The sequence below is a fragment of the Apus apus genome, chromosome 7 (assembly GCF_020740795.1).
Source record: "Apus apus isolate bApuApu2 chromosome 7, bApuApu2.pri.cur, whole genome shotgun sequence".
Classification (NCBI taxonomy): Eukaryota; Metazoa; Chordata; class Aves; order Apodiformes; family Apodidae; genus Apus; species Apus apus.
The window spans coordinates 24,976,316-24,997,500 of record NC_067288.1 but is presented as its reverse complement, the minus strand read 5'-3'; the positions used below and the strand labels follow the sequence as shown (position 1 = coordinate 24,997,500).

At 37.5% G+C, this 21,185-nt stretch overlaps 1 protein-coding gene across 2 annotated transcripts in view; it reads left to right on the top strand.

Annotated features, from left to right (window-relative positions):
• FAF1 (Fas associated factor 1) overlaps positions 1 to 21,185 on the top strand; it is a 164,238-nt gene that overhangs the window by 91,415 nt on the left and 51,638 nt on the right. Inside the window, exons 9-12 of one of the 2 annotated variants that reach the window (XM_051625410.1) lie at positions 14,098 to 14,193; positions 15,380 to 15,503; positions 16,443 to 16,506; positions 17,450 to 17,531. In XM_051625410.1, the coding sequence (XP_051481370.1) occupies positions 14,098 to 14,193; positions 15,380 to 15,503; positions 16,443 to 16,506; positions 17,450 to 17,531 (366 nt within the window). Of the gene's footprint in view, positions 1 to 14,097; positions 14,194 to 15,376; positions 15,504 to 16,442; positions 16,507 to 17,449; positions 17,532 to 21,185 lie in introns of both variants that reach the window. The other variant, XM_051625409.1, reaches the window with a different exon arrangement.

Sequence of the window (21,185 nt, the reverse complement as noted above, 5' to 3'; positions counted from 1 at the left end):
TTCCCTTCATACCTTTATCGAACACTACATTGTTACAGAAACATCTCTGAATAGCAATGTGGTTGGAGGAGCCACCCCACAGCCTGTTTTTGCTTGAGCACGTGGAGTTCCCCTTTCAGGAAGAGCATGGTTTGGCATAAGGCAGTAGGTGCTGAGGTTCTTGGAGTACTCAGTGAAGAATAGAGAGAGAGAGATACTTAAGGTTCATTTAACAGGAGTGGTCTTATTTAGGTGCTCTAACTCAGCTTGCAGAAACTAAAATATTCATTTCAGTGCCAAGATGTTCTAGAAGGACTACATTTACTTCATGCCCTGCTGAGAGAAGCTAGCAACAACTATTATCAAAGACTCCTTTTCTCCTCAGTCATTTAATAGTAGCAGCTTCTCTTCTGTTCTCTCAGAGAGCAGAATGGGAAGTGATAATCTCCTTGGAATACAGCAGACACCTGTTTGATAAGTGGTAATTGCATTATTCCTGGAGGATTGTCACAGTGGTGCTTGTTTCTTTTGTAATGAAACTCTGCTATATAAGCAGAGCAGAGATTCACTAGAAGATATAAGAAAATCCATTGCAACAGATTGAAAGTGTTTGGGACTTTGTCAACAGAGTTTCACTTTAAGTAAGTGTATAGTAAGTGGTCTTGCCATGTAGTAGCAGAGAAAAGCTCTGTAAAATTACGGCATCACTTCTGTTGTTTTGTGTGGGAGAATGTTTGTTATTGCTAAACTTCACTTGGGATTTCTTTTAATTGTGTGCAGAGCATGATATAATAATCTCAAATGCTTCCTTTAAAAATAAGTTGTCCTTAAATAATGTTAAATTTGTCCACTTTTTAAAGTGGACTTTTTAAATGCTTGGATTGAAGCTAGTCTGGTCCTCTGCTAGGAAGTTTTTGTTGAAGCCCAATGAATTGCTGATAAAATGTGGAACCAAGGAAATATTTGTTGATAAATCTATATTAGACAGATAACTTCCTCTACCAAAGAAGAGAAGAGCTCTGTTTTCAGTAACAATCACTGGATTGAATACCTTTGCTAAATGTAGTTACTGCCTAGTGGTCCAAACACAGCCCTGAGACAGATTTGTAGCTCTGCAGTCTTATGACCTTTAATAAAACACTTTATTTAAGCAACTCAAGTCTTCTCATTTCTAAGAGGAGGCCTGAGATTTGATTCTGAACTTTCATAAAAGTCAAAGGAAAGTAGATATGTGGCCTCAGCTGGATTCCAGTAGAAACTGGCCACTCTATTTTTGTTAGATGGTGAAGAAAATCCAGCCTAAAATCTTGGAAGTGATTAATGTTTGTCTAGCACTTAGAGGTCTCCGAACAGACCCTTTAGAAATGCCAAATTTTTTAGTTATGTTCTTCATCTTTTGCTTGTCACATTTGAAACTATTATCCATCAACCAAGCACATTGAATACATAGTTATACTAAATTATTGAAATTAATGCATTTTTGGCTGCAAGTGCCCCAACCCAACAACTTACCATTTAAGAATACTAAAATATTGTTTAGTATTATGTAATTTACTATATCTAGTTTTGAACTAGAGGAGGAGAATATGTATTCAATGCTTTTAGATGCTGTAAAGAATTGAAGGCATTTTCATATATCCCAGATAAAGGAAACAGAAAATTAGGAACAGTCATCCTTTTCAGATGCTCATTTGTAGAAGACACTAGCACCATGTTTTCAAAAGGCTAAGATTGCAAAAATCCAATTCCTCGAAAAGTGATATCCAGGAAGAATGGACAGCATAAAAAGCCTGTCAGTGTTGGAACCATTTGTTGGAAGCACTGTTGCTAGCACAACTGCTTGAATTCTGCCAAGGAATTATACAGTGCTGGAAACATACCCAGGCACTTTTCTGTTTGCCATCCAGAGTGTTGCACAGTGCTGTGAAGTAAATGGCATCCCACCATAGACCAGAAACGTGCCAAGTATTTAGCTGATACTCTTTGTGAATGCAAAGCAGTTCTGAAGATGTATTTGTGAGTATCTGTGGGCAATATGTGATGAGGAGGAATCAAATTGGTTGTTGGTTTTATACTGTTGCTTATTATTTCGCTTACAATTGTCTCTTACCCTAAAAATCTGTTTAACAGTTTTGCAGGTCTTCTGAATAGCAAAAAATAGGTGATTTGTGATCAGACTTAGAACAAACAAATTTATTATACCCTCTTCTATAGCAATTAGGTAGCTACTTAAAGAAAATATCAGAAACCTAACAGACACTGTGTTTTAAGCCAGCAAATGAAACAGGACCGTGTTAGTACCTTGATTACTTTTCAGCTGTTACACTGTGAAGAATTTTGAGGAAAGGAAATACAGGGAGACAGGTTTATTCTGTTTAGTGCACACTAAGCAGACTCTGTTATAACTCTGAATGCGTGTCAATTGTGAATTAATCCATGAATTTTTAATGGTTGCTCTCAGAGTATCAAAAGTAAGAGTGAGCAGCACCACAAAACACCATAACCAGAGTGCAGAGCATGTGTGTTATGGTCCTCAGAGCACTGATGGATGAGTGGATGCTGGCCACATTCCCATGTTTTCAGGTGCTAGGGGTATTCTTGTCCTTCTTGTAGATTTTTTTTTACCTTGATCCTCCTCTCACTTGGCAACATGAAATGGATGAATGCTTGGACTCCTGGTATTCCTTGTCACCCAAATGCAGTCTCTCTCTAGCTTGGGAAAGATTTGGGAATCCCAGTTTATATGTGAAGAGCAACCCATTAGTTGTATTAGATCTTCTTTTGGTGAGAGAATATTGATTTTCAGTTCCTGGCACATTCAGGAACATACTGTGAGTTATGACCTGTTCCCAGGCATGTACGTTTTATAGATCAATTCACACAGGTGTACTAGCTAATAAACTCACGTAACGAGTTTACGTGCATAAGTTTTAACCACTGAGTAATTAGTGAAAGCATTGCTGAGGAACTGGAAATTTGGGAAATGTGTCATTATTTGCATATCAGTATAAAGCAATTACTAAATTAAAGAGTGCACGTTGTGACAAACACGAAGCTCCTTTACTGTTGCTTTGTCAGTGCACATTAACATCAACTTGATGTGAAAGCCTGGCTTTCTCTGCATGAACTAAAAATGCTAAGGCAGAAGTACACAATGAATCACCCAGAGTTTGGAGGCTAGCATGCTGAATTGCCTTGGGGTTCAGACCAAGGAAAGAAAAAACTGATGTAAAAGACCATTGAGAAAACGTATCAGTGGAAAGTAATTAACTCAAGATCCACAATTAGCCTCATGGTCTATACTTAACTGTGTTCCAGGTCTTTCAGTGGTTATTTAATTCTGTTACCCTGTGTTTCAAATAGCTGCAAATGGCTTGGCAGATTTTTCATCCTTTTTAATATTTACAGTTTTTGTCTAAGAAGAAGAATGAGCTCTGTAAGTGATCATGGGTATTTATTTCAGTCTCTGAAGTATATCTCTTTCTTAGTAGAATCTATTGTACGAGGAAATATTTTTTCCCTTTTGTTTCCTTTACATGCAGTTGTAGTTTGAAGCAACATTAAGTACTACAATATCCTTCTGCCTTAATTCCTAACTTGCCTAACTAGGCTTAGTCAAAAGAGAAAGAATCGAAACCAGGGATCATTTTCTCTTTCATTCAGCTGGCAAACAAGAATGATAGATTCACAGTAATACGACTGGTGATTAACGGCAACCGTAGCAGGAACTGGCATGTGTGTCCAACCAGTGTACCAGAGCTGGGTGTTCCCAGACAACTGGGCACAACTTTTTCTCAAGCTCGTCCAGAAACTCTGGGTAGTGCTTTGTGAAGCTTGCTTTATTGTAGTTGCTGCTGTGGCTCCAGCAACCCTCCTCTGGTGTCTGCCTGGAAGGACACAAGTGGCCTGCTCGCTGTGTCATGGGCCCTTCTCCAGCCTCTCTCTCCCCAGCCCTGGTGCTTTTTATCCACAAGTGGATCCCGGAGCATCTTCCCTGTGCTGCTGCCTTCAGCACGTTGTGTGAAGAACTCCCAGGGGTGTGTCTTTATACTGCAGCAGAAGGAATAAGATACATACGCTTAACATACAGCTGTTTGGAATAAACTTCAGAAGAATTTTGGAGAATGGAGCAAAGCAATCTCTTAATCCTGATCTAAAGAATTTATCCTTTTAAAAAAAAAGTATTGCTATTTAAGACACTTTTTCCAGGTCATATCTTTTCTAACTTCTGGGTTCTGTGTTCGAACTCCGGCATTCCTTTGTGATTATTATCATTATAGTTCAAAGATCTACCATGGGAACATCAGTGAAATCCCTGGAATGAATTTCCTACAACCTGTGTTGACAGGTTTAAATTACGTACTGTGACACAGTTCTTGTGGCTGGATTAGAAACTTTTTTTCAAGTTAAACCTGCGATGAGTAATTGTCACAGCGCGCTGGCACAATGCTAATTTGAAGTGACATGTCCAAACTGGCCTCAGTAACATGAAGAACCCTAACAGGTGTGAGGGGTGGATCTTCCCATGGGCCCTGCTGAACTTCTAACAGGGGAAAAATAGTAGAAAAAGTGAAATGAACCTTGAATAAAGCTGTCAGCAGTAATTATCTCAACAACACTTTGTGAGGAGTTAAAATAAGCATTGCTGATTTATAACCTGAACACACTCCACCCTAGAGATTTTTTGTTTGTCCAGTTAGTGTTTAAAATGAAATGTTGAATACCTGTCAAGATTATTTTTTCTTTTTTAAATTGCAGATGCATAATGAAAATGAAGTTATTTTCCTGAGGAAGTTAATTTCAAGGGCTGTCAAATTTTTTAAACTCCTGTTCATTTTAATATTTGTACAAGAGTTTAATGAAACAAACAAACCTAGAGCATATACTTGACTGTTTTTCCCAGCTAAATGGTATTTGATGTCAAAAGACAAATTGGCTAATGTAGAATTACATCCACTTTTAGTTGTTGCTCAAGAAGGGATAAAGGTTTAGGTGATAGTAGATGAGCTTTGGTTCGTGGTTTAATTTTTTCAAAGCATGTACTAAACTTGAATAGCAACATTTTGTTCACCAGTATAGACTGAAGAGAGCCCTTCAGTTCTGTGTAGTAAATCTCTGAGTCTTGTGATTAATTTCTCAGTAAAAAAAGAAAAAAAAAATTCCACATTTCAGTAAAATTAAAAAAAAATGAATTCATTTGATAGACTTTTTTTTCTTTGTTAAATTGGAGTGTACCTTCACTTTACAGTGGGATATTTGCTTGTTGCTGCTGTCATAACACCTTTTTTATGTACACAGTGCATTTTGGTATGGATAGAAGTAATTTCACAGTCTGTTACTTATGAAAGAATATTTGCTAGCTTTGACAAAAGAGCAAAGCAAAAGATAAACATTTATTCACAGAAAACCTTTAATCCCTTGAAGTTTTAAACGTTACTTTTAAACATGAACATGTGGGAATTCTTAAATCATATGTCACTTTGACTTGGTGAGATTATACACTGAAAACAAGATAGATTATTCAATGTATAATTATACAGTGATAAGTGGTGCACCTATTGCACCACTAAGTGCAATAGGTGATAAGTGTTGAGCACCTATTTGTTCCCAAGGAATTTTGTGAGGGTTTGTCTGAGCACAACAGGCTGCCCACACACTGTTAATAATGCCTGGTTAAACAGTGAGAGCTAGAGCCATTGCAAGAACAACCTAACATGAATGATCTCTCACGTCAAAGCATAAATTTTCTTGAAATTATGAGACTGAGCATCCTCAGGCATAGCATGAGCTGCCTGGGAGTCCACTGCCCCCTTCCTGTGTGGATTGGTTTCTATATGTGTGATTTCCTAACCAGAAAAGAGTGTGGAGCCATCTGATAAACTCTGGAGAATCGTGAAAAATTGCCAAAAGACTTTTCACACTCTTAATTCCCCTGCTCCAATATTCATAATCAAGGGCTTGGCTGGATGCATTTAGAAACAACTGGTTTTTTTAACTGTTTGTATAAAGAAAAACTTCCCACTCTTACATTCCAAGTGTGGAAGCAAAACTCCCTCTGCCATCATTCACATGCTCTACCTCTCCACCCTCCCGTTTACACTTTGATTTTTCCCGTTTGCCGTATTAACTGCCATCTCCCTTTCCCCACACAAATATTCGTGGGTTTATGCTCTGCTCACTTCTTTAGTCTCAAAATAGGTTACAAAACAAAAATTGAAAAGTTGGTGAGCTGGGAGAAGCAGCCTCAGCTGAGGAGCAGCCTGACCAGTCTTGCTCCAGTGGGGAGCAGAACAGCTCCTTCACTAGACCTTTCAAATAACTTGTTCCTGCGTCTTTCTCAGGAGTGGTGTGGGGTTGAACTGGTCTGCAGGTTCCTAAATCACCCTGAGATCCTGACTCAAAGGCCTGAGAGCTAAGGCACAGGTCTACGCCGCCTTCTAGCCCTGCTGAAAAAGTACTTCTCTCTGACTTCCCATTTTGCACCCTTGGTACAGTGATCTTTTTGAACAGGGAACTCAATTTGTCTAGAGAGGAGAGATAATGACATCTTGTTAGGCTTGGAGAAATGAACTTGTTGGAATTCTCCTGAGATCTGCTCATTAAGAAGAAGGGATTAGCAGTGATGAATATGCCTTGCAGACACTGAAACTGAAGTTTGTCTAGACTAAGCAGAGAGAGAATTTCTCGCTTATCACAATGTTACCTGTCCTGGCTGAATGAATAGAGTATGGACTGAACCTGGAGGTATGGGAGATATGGAAAGGCTCCTTGGCAGGAGAGAGGCTAGTCAGCCAAGATGTAGAAAACTGATTATTTGGTTTGTCTTTTTTATTAACTTATTATTCTTGATGCACTTGGGTGTTTGATCCCTAATATGCCTAGTACCTAAACTCAGCTAATAGTACCACATGTATATAGAGTATAATAGAAAAACTAGGACAGAAATGTTTTGTCTCAGACTCTGTTCCTTCTCAAACTTCACATAGTTGTCTTCAAAAAAGACCAGAATTTTTCCCTAGCTTCAAACAAATGCAGACATACAGACACCTGTAGGGTCATTGATGTTTGTTGTTCTTGGGGAATTAGCTTATGCTATAACAAAAAGTCAAATAACAGAACAGTAAGTGTAAGATGAAAACTTAAATGCTTGACAAAGCTTCTTCCTCACCCTTCTATCCTTACCCCTTCACTTTCCTGATGAGGGGAGAAAAGCATCATAGTAGTTACTCCAACAACAAAAATAAATTACATGGAAGTGAAATTTTCACAGTGGAGACACCTGCCAGTCATTGAGTATTTTGCTACGGGCTCCTCCTAGGTTATTTTGAATAATTGAGCATGGTGTGTTATGAAATGTACTTGGTCAGGTTTGTTTCTTTATACATGAGCCGTGTATCAGTGAGTAAACCAGGAAATGAAAAAGCTAAGCAACTCACATTTTGAGCACAGCGAAAGGGCTGTCACATGGAGTATTTAAACCAGGATTAGATTTCAGTCTGTAGGCAACAGTGTGTTCCTTTCTGATTAAGAATCTCTTGTGTGATCTAGTATATTACAAATTTCCACATGTGCACTACAGCCTGATATGCAACCTCTAGAAAGGGCTCTTGTTCAGCTAATGACCTCCTGATATATAAATATTATTTTGAGGTATCATTTCCATGTTTGTTAATATATTTGCTTCTAACATCAAGCTGCAACTAGCTAATATTGACAAACTAGTTATGGCCCAAGTACTAAATAGGGGTCACAACTATTTGTTGTATTTTGGAGTTGGTGTGTACTGCAGTAATAGTTATCAAGGGTGCTTAGAAGTTTGTAGTTGTTAAAACAGCTCAGATTCAAAGACTATTGAAGCTTAACATGAACTTCTGTTCTCAACTAATTAGATAACTTTTTACTCACAATGACTTTACAACACATTTAATAATCACAGAATCATAGAATGTCATGGGTTGGAAGGGACCTCTAAAGGTCGTCTAATCCAACCCCCCTACAATAAGCAGGGACATCTCACACTAGAACAGACTGCTCACAGCCCCATCAAGCCTGACCTTGAATGTCTCTAGGGGTGGGCCCCCACCACCTCTCTGAGCAGCCTGTTCCAGTGATCCACCACCCTCATATTGAAGAACTTTTTTCTAATGTCCAACCTAAATCTACCCTTCTCTAGCTTAAAACCATTGCCCCTTGTCCTATTCTTACATGCCCTAGTGAACAGCTCTTCCCCAGCCTTCTTACAGGCTCCCTTCGGGTACTGGAAGGTCACTGTAAGGTCCCCCTGGAGACTTCTCTTCTTCAGGCTGAACAACCCCAACTCCCTCAGCCTGTCCTCATAAGAGCAGCTCATAAGAGAGCTGCTCCAGGCTTCTGGCCATTTTTGTTGCCCTCCTTTGGGCATGCTCCAACACATTCACATCCTTCTTGTGTTGGGGGCTCCAGAGTTGGACGCGGTACTCCAGGTGAGGTCTCACCAGGGCAGAGTAGAGGTGCAGAATAACCTCTCTCACCCTGCTGGCCACACTTCTTTTGATGCAGCCCAGGATGTGCTTGGCCTTCTGGGCTGCAATTGCACATTGGTGGCTCATGTCCAGCTTTTGATCCACTAGTAGCCCCAGCTCTTTCTCCACAGGGCTGCTCTCCAGCATGTCTTCCCCCAGCCTGTTTTCATATTTCTGGCTGATCTGGCTCAGGTGCAGGACCCTGCACTTGGCCTTGTTGAACCTCATGAGGTTCACCAGGGCCCACTTCTCCAGCTTGTCCAGGTCCCTCTGGTTGGCATCCTGTCCCTCTGGCATATTGACCACACCACCCAGCTTGGTATCATAATCACATTCTGCTATAGTTTCCAGAGCAAGAGGAACGATTTTAGCTTTCAAGATGCTTGCATAATCTCTACCAAAATTTGACTTCACACTACATGAGCGGTAATATTTTTGGCATATTTTACTGGAGATTATCTTCTTAAGCAGAGCACTGGTTGCACAATGATAACACCAATGGCATAAAACATTCTCAAACTGATCCTGAGACAGCAGAGAGCTGCTGCAGTCACTGACTTGGGGAGGTCGTTTATCCAACTACAGCTCTGTATTACGACGTGTGCTAACAGCAGATTTTTGCTTTTGCTAAGCAAGGGGAAAACAGACATTCCCTGTTTTCACCAGAGTTAAGATTGATACCCAGAACATGAAGTGTAAATGTGACATTAGTTGGATGTGGTGCTCTGAGATTGCGTTACAGAGGGACAGATGGGAAAGGCCCTGCATTGGGTGGAGCGCCTCGTTGTCTTGGGCTAATTATGAGAGCTACAGCAAACAGAAACTGGAGATGCCAGCCTGAAAGGTTTGGCATTAGGTAATCTGAGTGTTCCTTAACTGCTTTAGAGTATAAAACACAAAAGGCTAAATTATGCCATTTGGATTCTAAACCTGCCCACAGCCACATTTGCATATATGCACATTTTATTTTTACTTGTTCAATAATGCACCGGAAAGGGTGCGTTAGAAAGCATGTTCCTTCTTGTCAGCTCCACATGGAGTGGCATCTTTGGGAAGGTTTCTTTCTGTGGCTTCTTCCACCCAGCTGTGCTAGTGACTGCAGCGGGAAAGCTGGAACTATAGTTTTGCTTAACTATTTTTTAGGAGGCTAGAACTAAAGGGCAGGTTGTTAAGACTTCCTCTTACCTAATATATGACAAGGTGACCTTGAGCAGGACTGGGACTTAGTCTGCTTTTTATGGGAGATTTATAAAGGAGAGTCAAGTATCAGAAAACATGCTTTTTTTTTTTTTTTTGTACACCAGAATTTTGTTTGCTTACCTTATCTCTATGTATTAAAGGCAGAAAACATGGATTATTTTCCTTTACCTCAGCACTATGAGAATTCCCCCATGTAATTTTCTACTGAAGTGGATAATATATAACCAAAAATTATTCTGCATTTGAAGTATAACAAATAGAATAGTTTGATTCCTAGCAGTGAAGCAATACAGAAATTACATTTCTTTTCATGATCTTTTTACTTTATATTGAAAATCCAGCAGAAATGTCCACTGCAAGGTTTTTTTCTGGTTTCAGTTTGCCATTGTCAGTTAATGCCTGTCAATTCACTTGCAGTGCATGAGCAAATGAAATCTAGTATAATTGATAGACTCTTTTACTTATGGATCAAATGTTCTGTGATTTATTTTTTTTTCCTGATGCTTTGTAAGGTTTATGGTTTAACCTGTGAATGTCGTAGAGCAAGTGACCAAGAATCTCTGCTTTATGTCCAAAAAATAATGTTAGAAAATATTTTGCCATGGAAAAATGCCACTCCAGTGAGGGAAAGGATTCTCCGCTTGAGTAGCTCAGACAATAAAGATAGCTACCCTGTTGTAGTGACTGAAAATGTTTCTCATTTGAAGTGGTCTTCTAAACATTCAAAAGCTGTTTTTTAAAATTGGCAAGTACCAGGTGATACAGCTTAAGGGCTACAAGTAAGAACCTGTTTATAGGAACAGTGGTAAGTACCTGTAAGTTTAGATAGATGCATTAATGTATATTAAAGCAACATACATTAAAGCAAACCGAACAAGCCAAACTCCTACACACCCCAAAACCTTCCAACTCTCACTATTTTTGTTGTAGTCAAATACTTAAGAATGACCACAAAATAAAGCAATATTCCTGCTTTCCTTAAACATCAGTTATGCATGCTTGTATTCCACAGTTCTGGTTACAAAGAGCTACACCCATTAGAGGGATCTCTTGATGAGAAGTATCCTGTGAAATGCACAGCCTCTCACGTCATGCCAAAGCAGGTCTGTGGCTTTGGCATGTGTTTATTATTATTAATGCTGGCAGTTGAAATACAAATCATCTTAGACTGAAAGTTTATACATAAATTCAGTGTCTTACTGTTGAAAAGCACAAGTGAGCATTAGACTCCTTTATTTTTCTCTCTGAATTGGTAGGTTTGGTAGCTGTCTTTCTTTTCAAGTACCCTTAGTGCACTTTTAGTCCAGGTTATACCATTACCTTTTTGCATGCCAGCAGCAATCCATTCAGTATCTCTTGTCTCCTAAAAGGGCTCTTCTGCTGCCACTCTCCCTGGAATGTTTTAAAGCTTCAGGTTTTTTTGTCCTTCTCCTTAAAAAGCTATAGGAAGCCAAATAGGAGACAACTTAAACTTTCAACAAGCACAGGCAGTCTATACACAGTGTTGGACAGGATCTGGCTTTTCAGTAATCATCTTGAGTTGATTTTTGCAAGTCATTTTGCCTATCTATGATTCTGTTTCACTTTCCACCTCGTGTACTTTTCAACTCAGACCTTTTGAGCAGGGATTTGCATGTGTGCACATTTACTGCCTAGAAAAACAGACTAACCTTATTTACTTTTTGCTTTCATGTATTATTTATTTTATAATCTGTGTCTAGGTTATTATTGGTGCCAAGAGTCCTGCATATGGTTCTTTCAATGTCTCTCCTTGTGCTCGTGAAGGCCACCTGATTCAAGCTGTAATACTTGCATAACAGTGATTTTCGTGCAGAAAAAATGTTCTGAAGCTTGAGTGACTGTTGTGTTCATGAGTTAAGAACAGGAGTAATCAGGTACTCAGGCTACAAACCACTTTTCACTTTTGGAGCTGATACAAAGATTTTTGTCCATTCCCTTGGGAAGATGGCTGTGACACAGCGATTCGTGTATCCAGTGTCCTGCAACCCTGCTTGGGAGTGGGCAGCTGCAGTATTTAGGAAGAAAAGACTCCAAGAGCAGCCTGACATCTAAACAGTTCTTGCCACAGAGACACTTCAGTGGGTGCCCTCCTCACTATGTTGGCTTGTGTTCAAAATCTGTTTGTAAAAGTTGAGGTTTGCCATCCATGGCACAGGACTGAGCTGCCTGGGAAAGAATCTTTATGCTTGGTGTTGATTTTTTTTTTATGATTTCCAAACTAAAGTTTAAACTTCTGGATTTAAACTTTCTTCTTGAGAGAGGACTCTCTCCTTTATCTTAGAATGATGATAACGTTTTATTTTGAAATGAAAGGCAGAGCTCTTTTTTGTCCTAGCCTTTCCTTTCCAAAAAACTTCCTAAAAACAAAACCCAACAACAAAGGGGAGGGTGATTTCTCACACAAACGTGCACAAATCCCCATCATTCCAGCAACTGTCTGGGAGCAGGGTGAAATGTGCTGTGATATGGAACCCCTTCTGCTGTTAGTTCGTTTTTGAGAGACGCTTTGACACTGTAATTTAGGGTTGCAAATTGGAGTTGCAACACCCTGCTATTGGGCCAAGGGATGAAGCAGCACAATCACTGCTCGCTTGATCTTACCATTCTTTCTTTAATGTGTGTGTAAAAGATACCAGGAGCCTTTCCAGGCATCTGTCAGGGTATTTGATGCTGTTAGAGAGGGAACTTCAGTCTGTGTGTGGTTAGTGCACGTGTGGGTAAGTTTTACCAGTATTTTTTACAGTGATAACTACAGGGCAAAGTTTCAGGTTTTATAACAGTTGAGTTTTGTTTATTATTAGCAGCTTATAAAAATACTCATTAAACTCATGGATTATTAGTGAGAATACAGTTCTTACACTCTTGTCACAGGCGTTTCAGAGGTAATTGGTCTTGACCTGTATGTTGTCTTAAATATTTCATTTGCTCCAGAGTATTGTTACTCACTTCCTTTAAGATGATAGTTGGGCTTTTTATGCAGCTAAACTTCTATTTAACCTTGCTATGAGGCTGTGACAGTAGGCTAGTTCAGACAGGTTAACATTCATTTGGTAACCAGCCTGCTTCAACCTGCAGCAAATTAAATCTTTGTGAGTTCTAGCAGACAAGTGATAAAGTCATTCTGAATTATGTATAAAAATAAATGGGATACTTCCAGTGCTCATGGCAGTAAATGAAAGTTAAGGCTTATGATTTATTCTTGGGCTTTTGTTGAGGATGACTGAAATTTATTTTACCTTAATTTTTTTTGCAGTCTAATAAGGATGATGCTGTATTTCTGAAACATTGTGCCCTGCAAAAATAGTAATCGTTTTAATAGGATTTAGAAGATCTTTTTCTGCCCTCTCTGTGTTTCTTCTGAAGGAACAGTGTTTTAAACATACAGCCAGAACTACCTTTCTCAATGTCACCAAGAATTAGACACCATCAAATGTTTTGTCGTTGCCAAAATCCATCAACTATCTGTATTTATGAGTTATTAATGTTGTCAATTTAGTCCACGTGTTATCAAAACAGCACTTAGATGCTTCTGAAGATTCTGCTTGTGGTCATCAACCTAACTTGACCAGGACTGATGATGCCCTTCCCAGAAGAGGGCAGGAGGCTGACTGTACACTTATTATAGTTGTGTGTTTGCAGACATCTAAAAATTTAGTCTTTCAAATGATGCCGTGAGGTTTTTTCCATTTCTGCCTTGGTAGTTTTAAAAAGTTGAGATGTAGGCATAGAGCAACAGTCAAAAGTACTGGTTTTGTTGGCACTGGCTAGTGAACATCTATCCTCTCTTTGCTGACTGCAATTTCACCAGCATTGCTGGGTTTGTCTGTGTCCTGGTTCATGTGAGAAACATGGCTTGTGCCTTTGCCATTAATAATGACCAAGATGCAGTTGAAATGTGGTTTTTAAGTGGCCACTGTGATTGTGTCCTTAAGAACACCTGGCAATAAACTGCTCTTTCAAGGTTTTTATTTCACAGTGACATAACTCTTTTAATTAGCTGTTTAAGTACCTAACATCTTCACCTTAACATTTGCTTATTGATTGGGAAGGAAAAAAATTCTATTTCCTTCATCAAGGGATAGCACTGTGAAAGTTATTGTGTAGAAATCAGGGTTTAATCTTCAGTACTGATTTAGGAGATAATAACAGTTCAAGACAGTTTTGAGTCGTGTTTGTTTTGACACCCTGTACGTACACACCTGTAACCCCAGTTTTGTTACTTTTAATATTTTTACATAAGCAGTATTTTTTGTTTTCCAGGTTTCTTTCTTTATGTTTGCATAATTAATTCGGCCTGCTGAAGTGCAGCCTTCACTTTAAATCTCAAAGCACCCTTAAAAACCTGACCCTCAGTTGAGACTGTGTCTTTAATAAATGCTCATTGCTTTGTTTGTAGATGACTCTGGCTGTATCAGGACTGGCTTTTCCTTGCCATCGACTTACAGTTGGGAGAAGATCTTCACCTGTACAAACGAGGGAACAGTCAGAGGAGGTAAGAACATCATCTTTATTTAGCAGGTATGCTCTAGCAGGGAAGGCTCTTTTTGTCATGGTACTGTCCCTTCTAGTGTCAAATACATCAGTAGAATTGCATCTTGAAAGAATCAATTTACAATTCCTGTCACATATAATTATGACAAAGTAAGGAAATGGGTAAATGAGTCATTCAAGAAAAAGAGGAAAAACAAAGCAAGCAATCCACAAGTTTCTAAGCACTGAAAAATAATCAAAATTAGTCAAAAGGCTGAAACATTTATTTTTTGTGTTAGCAGAAAGATGTGTTTGCAGACTTCTATCAACTCTCATTTTGTTATTTCTAGCTATTAATAATTTGGGTTAAAATTTCCAATGTCTTTGTCCTTCCTCAAAACAAATTTAATATAAGCAGTTTCCCATTTTCCATACACTTTTCTTAAAATTTTAGTCAGGGATCTTTAGCACATCAGGTTTATCTTGCTGCACAAAAAATGGTGTGTTTCAGTCTGTCCAACTGAGTTGGCAAGACGTAGCTGTGAGGTACAGTCAGGATGCAAGCCTGGATGTATGTGGTTGAATAGTTGTTAAAAATGAGAGGATGGTGAGACAGTGCTGTTCTAGCTGTACCTGAACCACTTGGCAGGGCAGACAGATGGATGTTGTTCTCTCCTGGGATCTGCCATTGTAACTGTATCACTGCTTCTTTAATTCCTTCTTTCAAAATTATCTGAGAAATTGCCACACAAGACACAGGTACTTCTCCAAGCACTGTTCCCCACCATGCAAGTATTGCAGAAGTAGTTTATATCTGGATGTCTAAAATTATCAATAGGTTGTGTGGCTTTTCTCACTCCTTCTTATGCAGTTAAATCAGTGGTGGTACCACTTGATGGAAAATAGCATTAACTTTGGATACAATTTGCTCAACTACGTGTATCCAGAGCCAGTTCCTTAGTTATGTAATAATGCATTTTGTCACATAATGTTGCTCTGCCAGCTGGACTTCTGGTAAAAAATAGATCTTTTTTATAAAAAAGCAACTGATGATGTTGTATAAAATAGTAAATAAGATGTAGTATATCAAGGTTTTTTTATAGAAATGTGTAAGTATTTTTTAATATGTATGTATTTTGTATTTCTCTGAAGATGATGTCTGTAATAGAGGCTTATGGTGGATTTTGTGTTTTGCTTTTCTATAGCAGTGCACTGATGTTCATATGGTTAGTGACAGTGATGGAGATGACTTTGAAGATGCTACAGAGTTTGGAGTTGATGATGGAGAAATGTTTGGAGTACCATCACCTGCCTTGAGGAAATCACCAATGAGTAAGAGCTGACACTTAAACTGCTGTTGTAGAGCACTAGTGAGAGCAGAGATGTATGAAGGGTCTGCACAGTAAGAAGAGGAAAGTATCTTTTGATAGTAACATTAGAATTGTTTGAGTCTCATCTGATGGATGTATAAAATGAAACTACTGCAGACGTAACTGGCAACTGTGAAAGCCACTATTGGCAACTATTTCCCTGTGGAGGAAGTTTTTTAACCTTATGATTTTAGCTTATAGGTGCAGAATAATTTAGCTCAGAGAAATTATGATCTCTAAACCAAATGTTCCTGTAGCCAACTAAATTTCTACTTCCCTGTTTTGAGAAATCTATAGATTTTTAGCTTCAGCCTCTTGTGGTCATTAATATTTTTTTACATTTATATTAAACAAGTTTCTCAGGGATTCTTTGTCCGTGAATTATTAAAAGGATTGAGCAAGAACAGTCAGTTACCTCCTGTATGCAATTCCATATAATTCTCTTTATTTACTTTAGGCTTGCATTAGTGCTATTACCTTATAAGTTGTTTTTTAACAGCAAATATATGTAATAATATTGAAAACTTCTTAACAGGAAGTTTAAAATTAGAAAGAAAGTTAACTAGCAATATAGGGGGTTGAGCCTTTCAAGCCAGTCCTTTCATTTTAATGTATTGAAGTAAGTCCAGAGTGTTCTTCAATGGAGAAGTGATGTATCACATTACACTGGATCTGGGGATTTTACTTTTTGGAAAGCTTTAATATAGTCATGACAGCATCTGTAAATTTCATGTCTTTTAAAGGTTCACAGTCAATTGTTTTCAGGAAATGTATCTGGTTTATTAGTAGCCACTTCAGGAAGGTGTCAACATAAAAAAATCTATTAAGCAAGTGAGTTTGTATATTTAAATCTGTTTCCATAAGGTTTCATTTAATTTATATTTTCAATTTTTTTTTTAAGTGCCAGAAAATGCTGAAAATGAAGGAGATGCCTTATTACAATTTACAGCAGAGTTTTCTTCAAGGTAAGCTCAGCCTATGAACTGTGCAATTTTTGTTACAAGCTAAGTAAAATTTAGTAATTAATGAAAATAAAAATAAACCAAATGTATATATTTTCTTGTGGGTTCATAGTGTATTTAGGCATCCTAGTCTAATTTATTTTAATCTTAACTTTGTTAGAACTGTTTATGAAATAAAATTATTTCTCAGTCCAAGTTATAGTGACAGATTCTTGCCTTATTTAATTTACCACTAATTAATAACATTACTTAATTATGTAAGGATCCAGAGGGATGATCAAGACTTTTATTATGTGTAGTAATTTTAATAGGATATGCAGGAAGAAAAGCTGAAACTGATTAATTTTGAAAAAAATATATACAGAGTTTTAAGATAAGTTTTCAGAGTAATGGAATGGTTGGATAAATCTCTACTATATAATATAGAAATGCTGCTGCTTTAACTTCATACCACAGATCATGCATTGTTAAACAGTTGCCATGTTTCATCAAATAGGTAGAAGCAGCAAACTAATAATGCTGCAAAGTAATGCAAAGTTTATATTCCTTCTGCTTTCACTGCTCTGTGATGAAATGTTCATTTATATATATGAGATGCATTAATGTGTAATACAAGAACAGGCTTCAATTAACCTTTAAGGATATAATAAAGAGAGGAAATAAGAATATAGCAAAGAGCAGAAATAACTTATGATTGGGAAATTATATAGAACTTAAGGTGTATGCAAATAGAAAGTTTTGATGATAGCATTTGTTAGTTACTTTGGGCTTTTGAATGTTGGGGGAGAGATGGCTTTTAAAGGACAGAAATGCTTAAAAGTGTAGTCCTTCATCTTTCTGAAGGTTTAGTCAATGTATTTTATTTACAGAGTATATGAGGAAGGTTGAATATTGAAATGACTGTTTTCTGTAGCTTTTTAGTAATTGTAATTTTTATCTCCAATAGATATGGTGACTGCCATCCTGTGTATTTTATTGGATCATTAGAGGCTGCTTTTCAAGAAGCCTTCTATGGGAAAGCTAGAGATGTAAGTGTGTGTTGAAAATGCTTTATTTAATAGAGAGAGGAAATGGAAATCACTGTAAATGTTTCATCTCTATTCTAAAGAAGGGAAACTACATTTTGGAGTTTTATTGTTTGGGAAGAGTTATGCTCATTTAGTTGATTGACTAAAATACTTACCTTGGTTGTTGAAATTACAGTGAATAACTCATGCTTTCTAATGATTCAGGCTGTATTTTTATTGGAGTCCTTTAGTCATCAGAGCTACTCTTTGCCTTCCCCCCCCTTCTTTTCTTCCTGAAATAATAGTGTCTTAGCACCACATAACACTGGCCTGTGAGTCTTGGGGTTGACAAGTTCAGTGGTGCATGTTGGTAACTCCTTTGAAGGATGGCTAATGAAATTGTAAATTTAAATTGAAAGGTCTCTGAAATACTGTGTGTTTTGTTTTGTTGGTTTTTGTTTTCCTTTGCACAGCCTTTATCTGCCAAGTACATTCCAGTTCTAAGGTTTGGTTATTTAGTTTTTCTGTACATCCAACCAGACATCTCAAGTTTCTGTTATTCCATGCACAGTTTTAAAATCAGCATTTTAATAAAATTAGAATGGGGATCGTTTATTTAAGTTTTGGTGACTTGAATTCACAAAGGAGAAACCCAAACCCCTGCATAATTAACCATAGATAAAGCTGAAACCCAAACAAGAAAATCATGCTGTTTAAATTTACTTTTTTATTTGTCTTGATAGATATTTCATTTTAAAATTAAGAATGTTTTGGCTTCCTATAGTTATTCATATTGGAAGAAACAGCTATGTTATATTAGGGGCTGTTATGAATCTACTCTGTATAGCTGAAGTTAACATCTTGTGTGCACAGATAGTTTTCCCTCAATCCAAGTTTAGTGAATATTGCCATGTCTCTGTACAGATTTCAGAATATAAATGGATGCAGAATAATTCAGTGGCAAAATATTAATTCATAATAATTCATTAAAGTGGAGCTTGATGCATGTTTAAAATAAAATTATTAATTCAACAAGAAAAGTCTGAGCTAGGTAGCTCACTTTGTGCCATTTCATTGGAAATGGCTGGCAGTTTATCAGGACAGCAATGGATGAGAACTCATTAGAAGCTTTCATAATTTTTTTTATACCTGTAAATCTAATATTAATGTGGTGCAGTCCATTTGTTTTTTTAATGCTGTAAGTAGTTTCTTTACTGCTTACACGCCACATCTGAAATTAATGTCACTTTACACTTCTAATATTTTGTGATCTAGTAAGAGCAGATGCTCATCAGTATAAAATTATTACTTAGAAAATTATTGGGTTTGTGGCTTTTTTTGTCAATTTTATATTTCTCTTAATATTGTCTTAATTTTTGAAAGCACTTCCCTCCAACTACTCTGTGGAATGATTCTAATTTTATTGTAACTTTCTGATCTAAAACATGAGAATGTGTTTATGCCATTTATTTTCACTGCTTTTTTCCTGTTACAAACAAAGTTTTTTCAGTACTGCCTCCTGGAATTCATAACTAAGGAAAAGGACACATTATTTTATAGTTTTATAATTGCATTTAATACAATAATTCAATATGTATATCAGTATAAAGAAAAAAGCTTAGCAGAAATCGCAACCTGTATGTCTTGTCTTCTGATTTATACTGTGGAGGGCACTTAATTTTACCAGGGCAACAGATGAGCTTCAGGCACCAGCATTCTTCACTTGAAGTGAGAAATTGAGTTCCAAGAGTAAATAAAAACAAGATTGAAGGTTTAAATCCTCTGCTAGGCTTTTTGAACTTATATACTCATTAAATGTTTATTGGAGTGGTGGGATTACGAAGGATTTGGGTAGCTTCATCAACTGGTATATACTTAATCACTAAGTAAAACACTACATTTGATAGAGTGTTTCTCACGATGCCACACTCAATCCATCTTAATGAAAACTGCTTCAAACTGATTTAATTTGAGAGCACTTGGCAGCTTGAGTGCTCAGAGATCTTAGCCTTTTCTTGACAAATTCTCCACACTGTGCAGAGCAGAAGGTGCACTCTACAGTTCTGGCCTGGTGAGACAGCCATCAGCTACGTTTTTAAGCTATATTGTGGATAATTTTTCCCTCCAGAAAATCCCAGTGTATATCAACTTGAAGCATTTTTGCAGGGATATTTTAGCTTGGGTTATTTTAAGAAAATTAACTTATGCCATAAGGTGTTAAATGCAAAGCATGGATTTAAAATTCTTTTTAAGAAAATAGATGCTGTTCTGGTAAATCTTAGTGTCTTACATTTCCTAGTGTTGGAAAGGATGGTAATTCACAGTTCCTTAAGGAAAACGTTAATTGAGAAGGAAACACCTTGTAAAAACATTGAGCTGTTTGTCTTTTGCCTGTGTTTGGTTTAGCTTTTATTATTGTAGTTTTTCCGTTTGAGTCTTCAGATAGTGAAGATTGACATGCATGATGGGTGTCTTTTTTCCTTTAGAGCAACTGCTACTATGGTAGCGCCAGCTCTTGGTAGGATGGATGGAATGAGGTCAAATGTAGCTCTGCTTTAAAACCTATGTATCTCTTGAGCACAAAAATACAATAGCTGAGATGCAGAGCTTTCCCTTCAATGACCAGTGTCCTTGGCAGAGAAATCCCCAGCTCCCTCCAGCAGACTGATAGTTCAGGGCATTGTGTGTTCATTTCCAAGGCTTACTGTATCTACAACACAAGAAAATATTTTCTTTATCTTTTAAGTGGGTCAGGAAGAGAAAGAGAGACAGAGATTTATTAAATTAACAAGTAACATTTCCTTTTATGAAATTCTTCATCTACTTACCGTGCCAATTGGAAAGAAGTTTTTTTCTGTGGTATATAATTCATGAAGAACAACCTTACTCCTGCTCAAGTAGCTGCACTATCATAGAAATACCTAAGCTAGATGCCATGGAAGAAATCTTACAATAGACAGTTTTAAACAAGATGTCTGGGGGAGGTTTCTTTGTGACCGAAAACCGTTTGTGGGTGCCCTGTGTTCTGAGACATCAGGGAGTTTATCCTAACTTGGAGTAGTATTAATACAAGATCTTAATCCCTATATTAATCCCACAGAAGTATTCATTTGAATGCTAAACTATTTTATTTTATTGGAGTTTGTTTGCCTTTTCATTTTTATAGGTGGTTGCTACTCTTTTATTATGAGAGAGAATAAAGACATCTGCTTTACCTTTTCAGGAGCTCTTTTATGCCTCTGTCAGATCACCTCCTGCTGCTCTCTCAACCTTTCTGTCCACTGACTTTTAATAAATATGTGAAACATCTCTCTTACCACAGATTGGTATTGTCACCTCAATATATATTCCTGCATGCTGAAAATGAACCATGTTTTTCTTCTTCCTGAATTCTGTCTTTTAGGTTCAGTTTAGTGGCAGCACCATCCCTCTCACATAGGAGTACTTTCTTGTCTGAATACCTAGAAGAAATTGTGCTCCTTTCCATCATTTCGCATCTTCAGCTAAAAGCTTTTTTTATTCCTGGTGGTTGGAGAATACTCCTTCACACAGGGCATCATTTTTACCTGTGTAACTCAGAAAACTGTCCCTCGTTATTATTTCAGCTAATGAAGTTCATGCTGAACTTAATGCAGGAAAAGATTCACAGGGTGATTTCTGTCAGATCACATTATA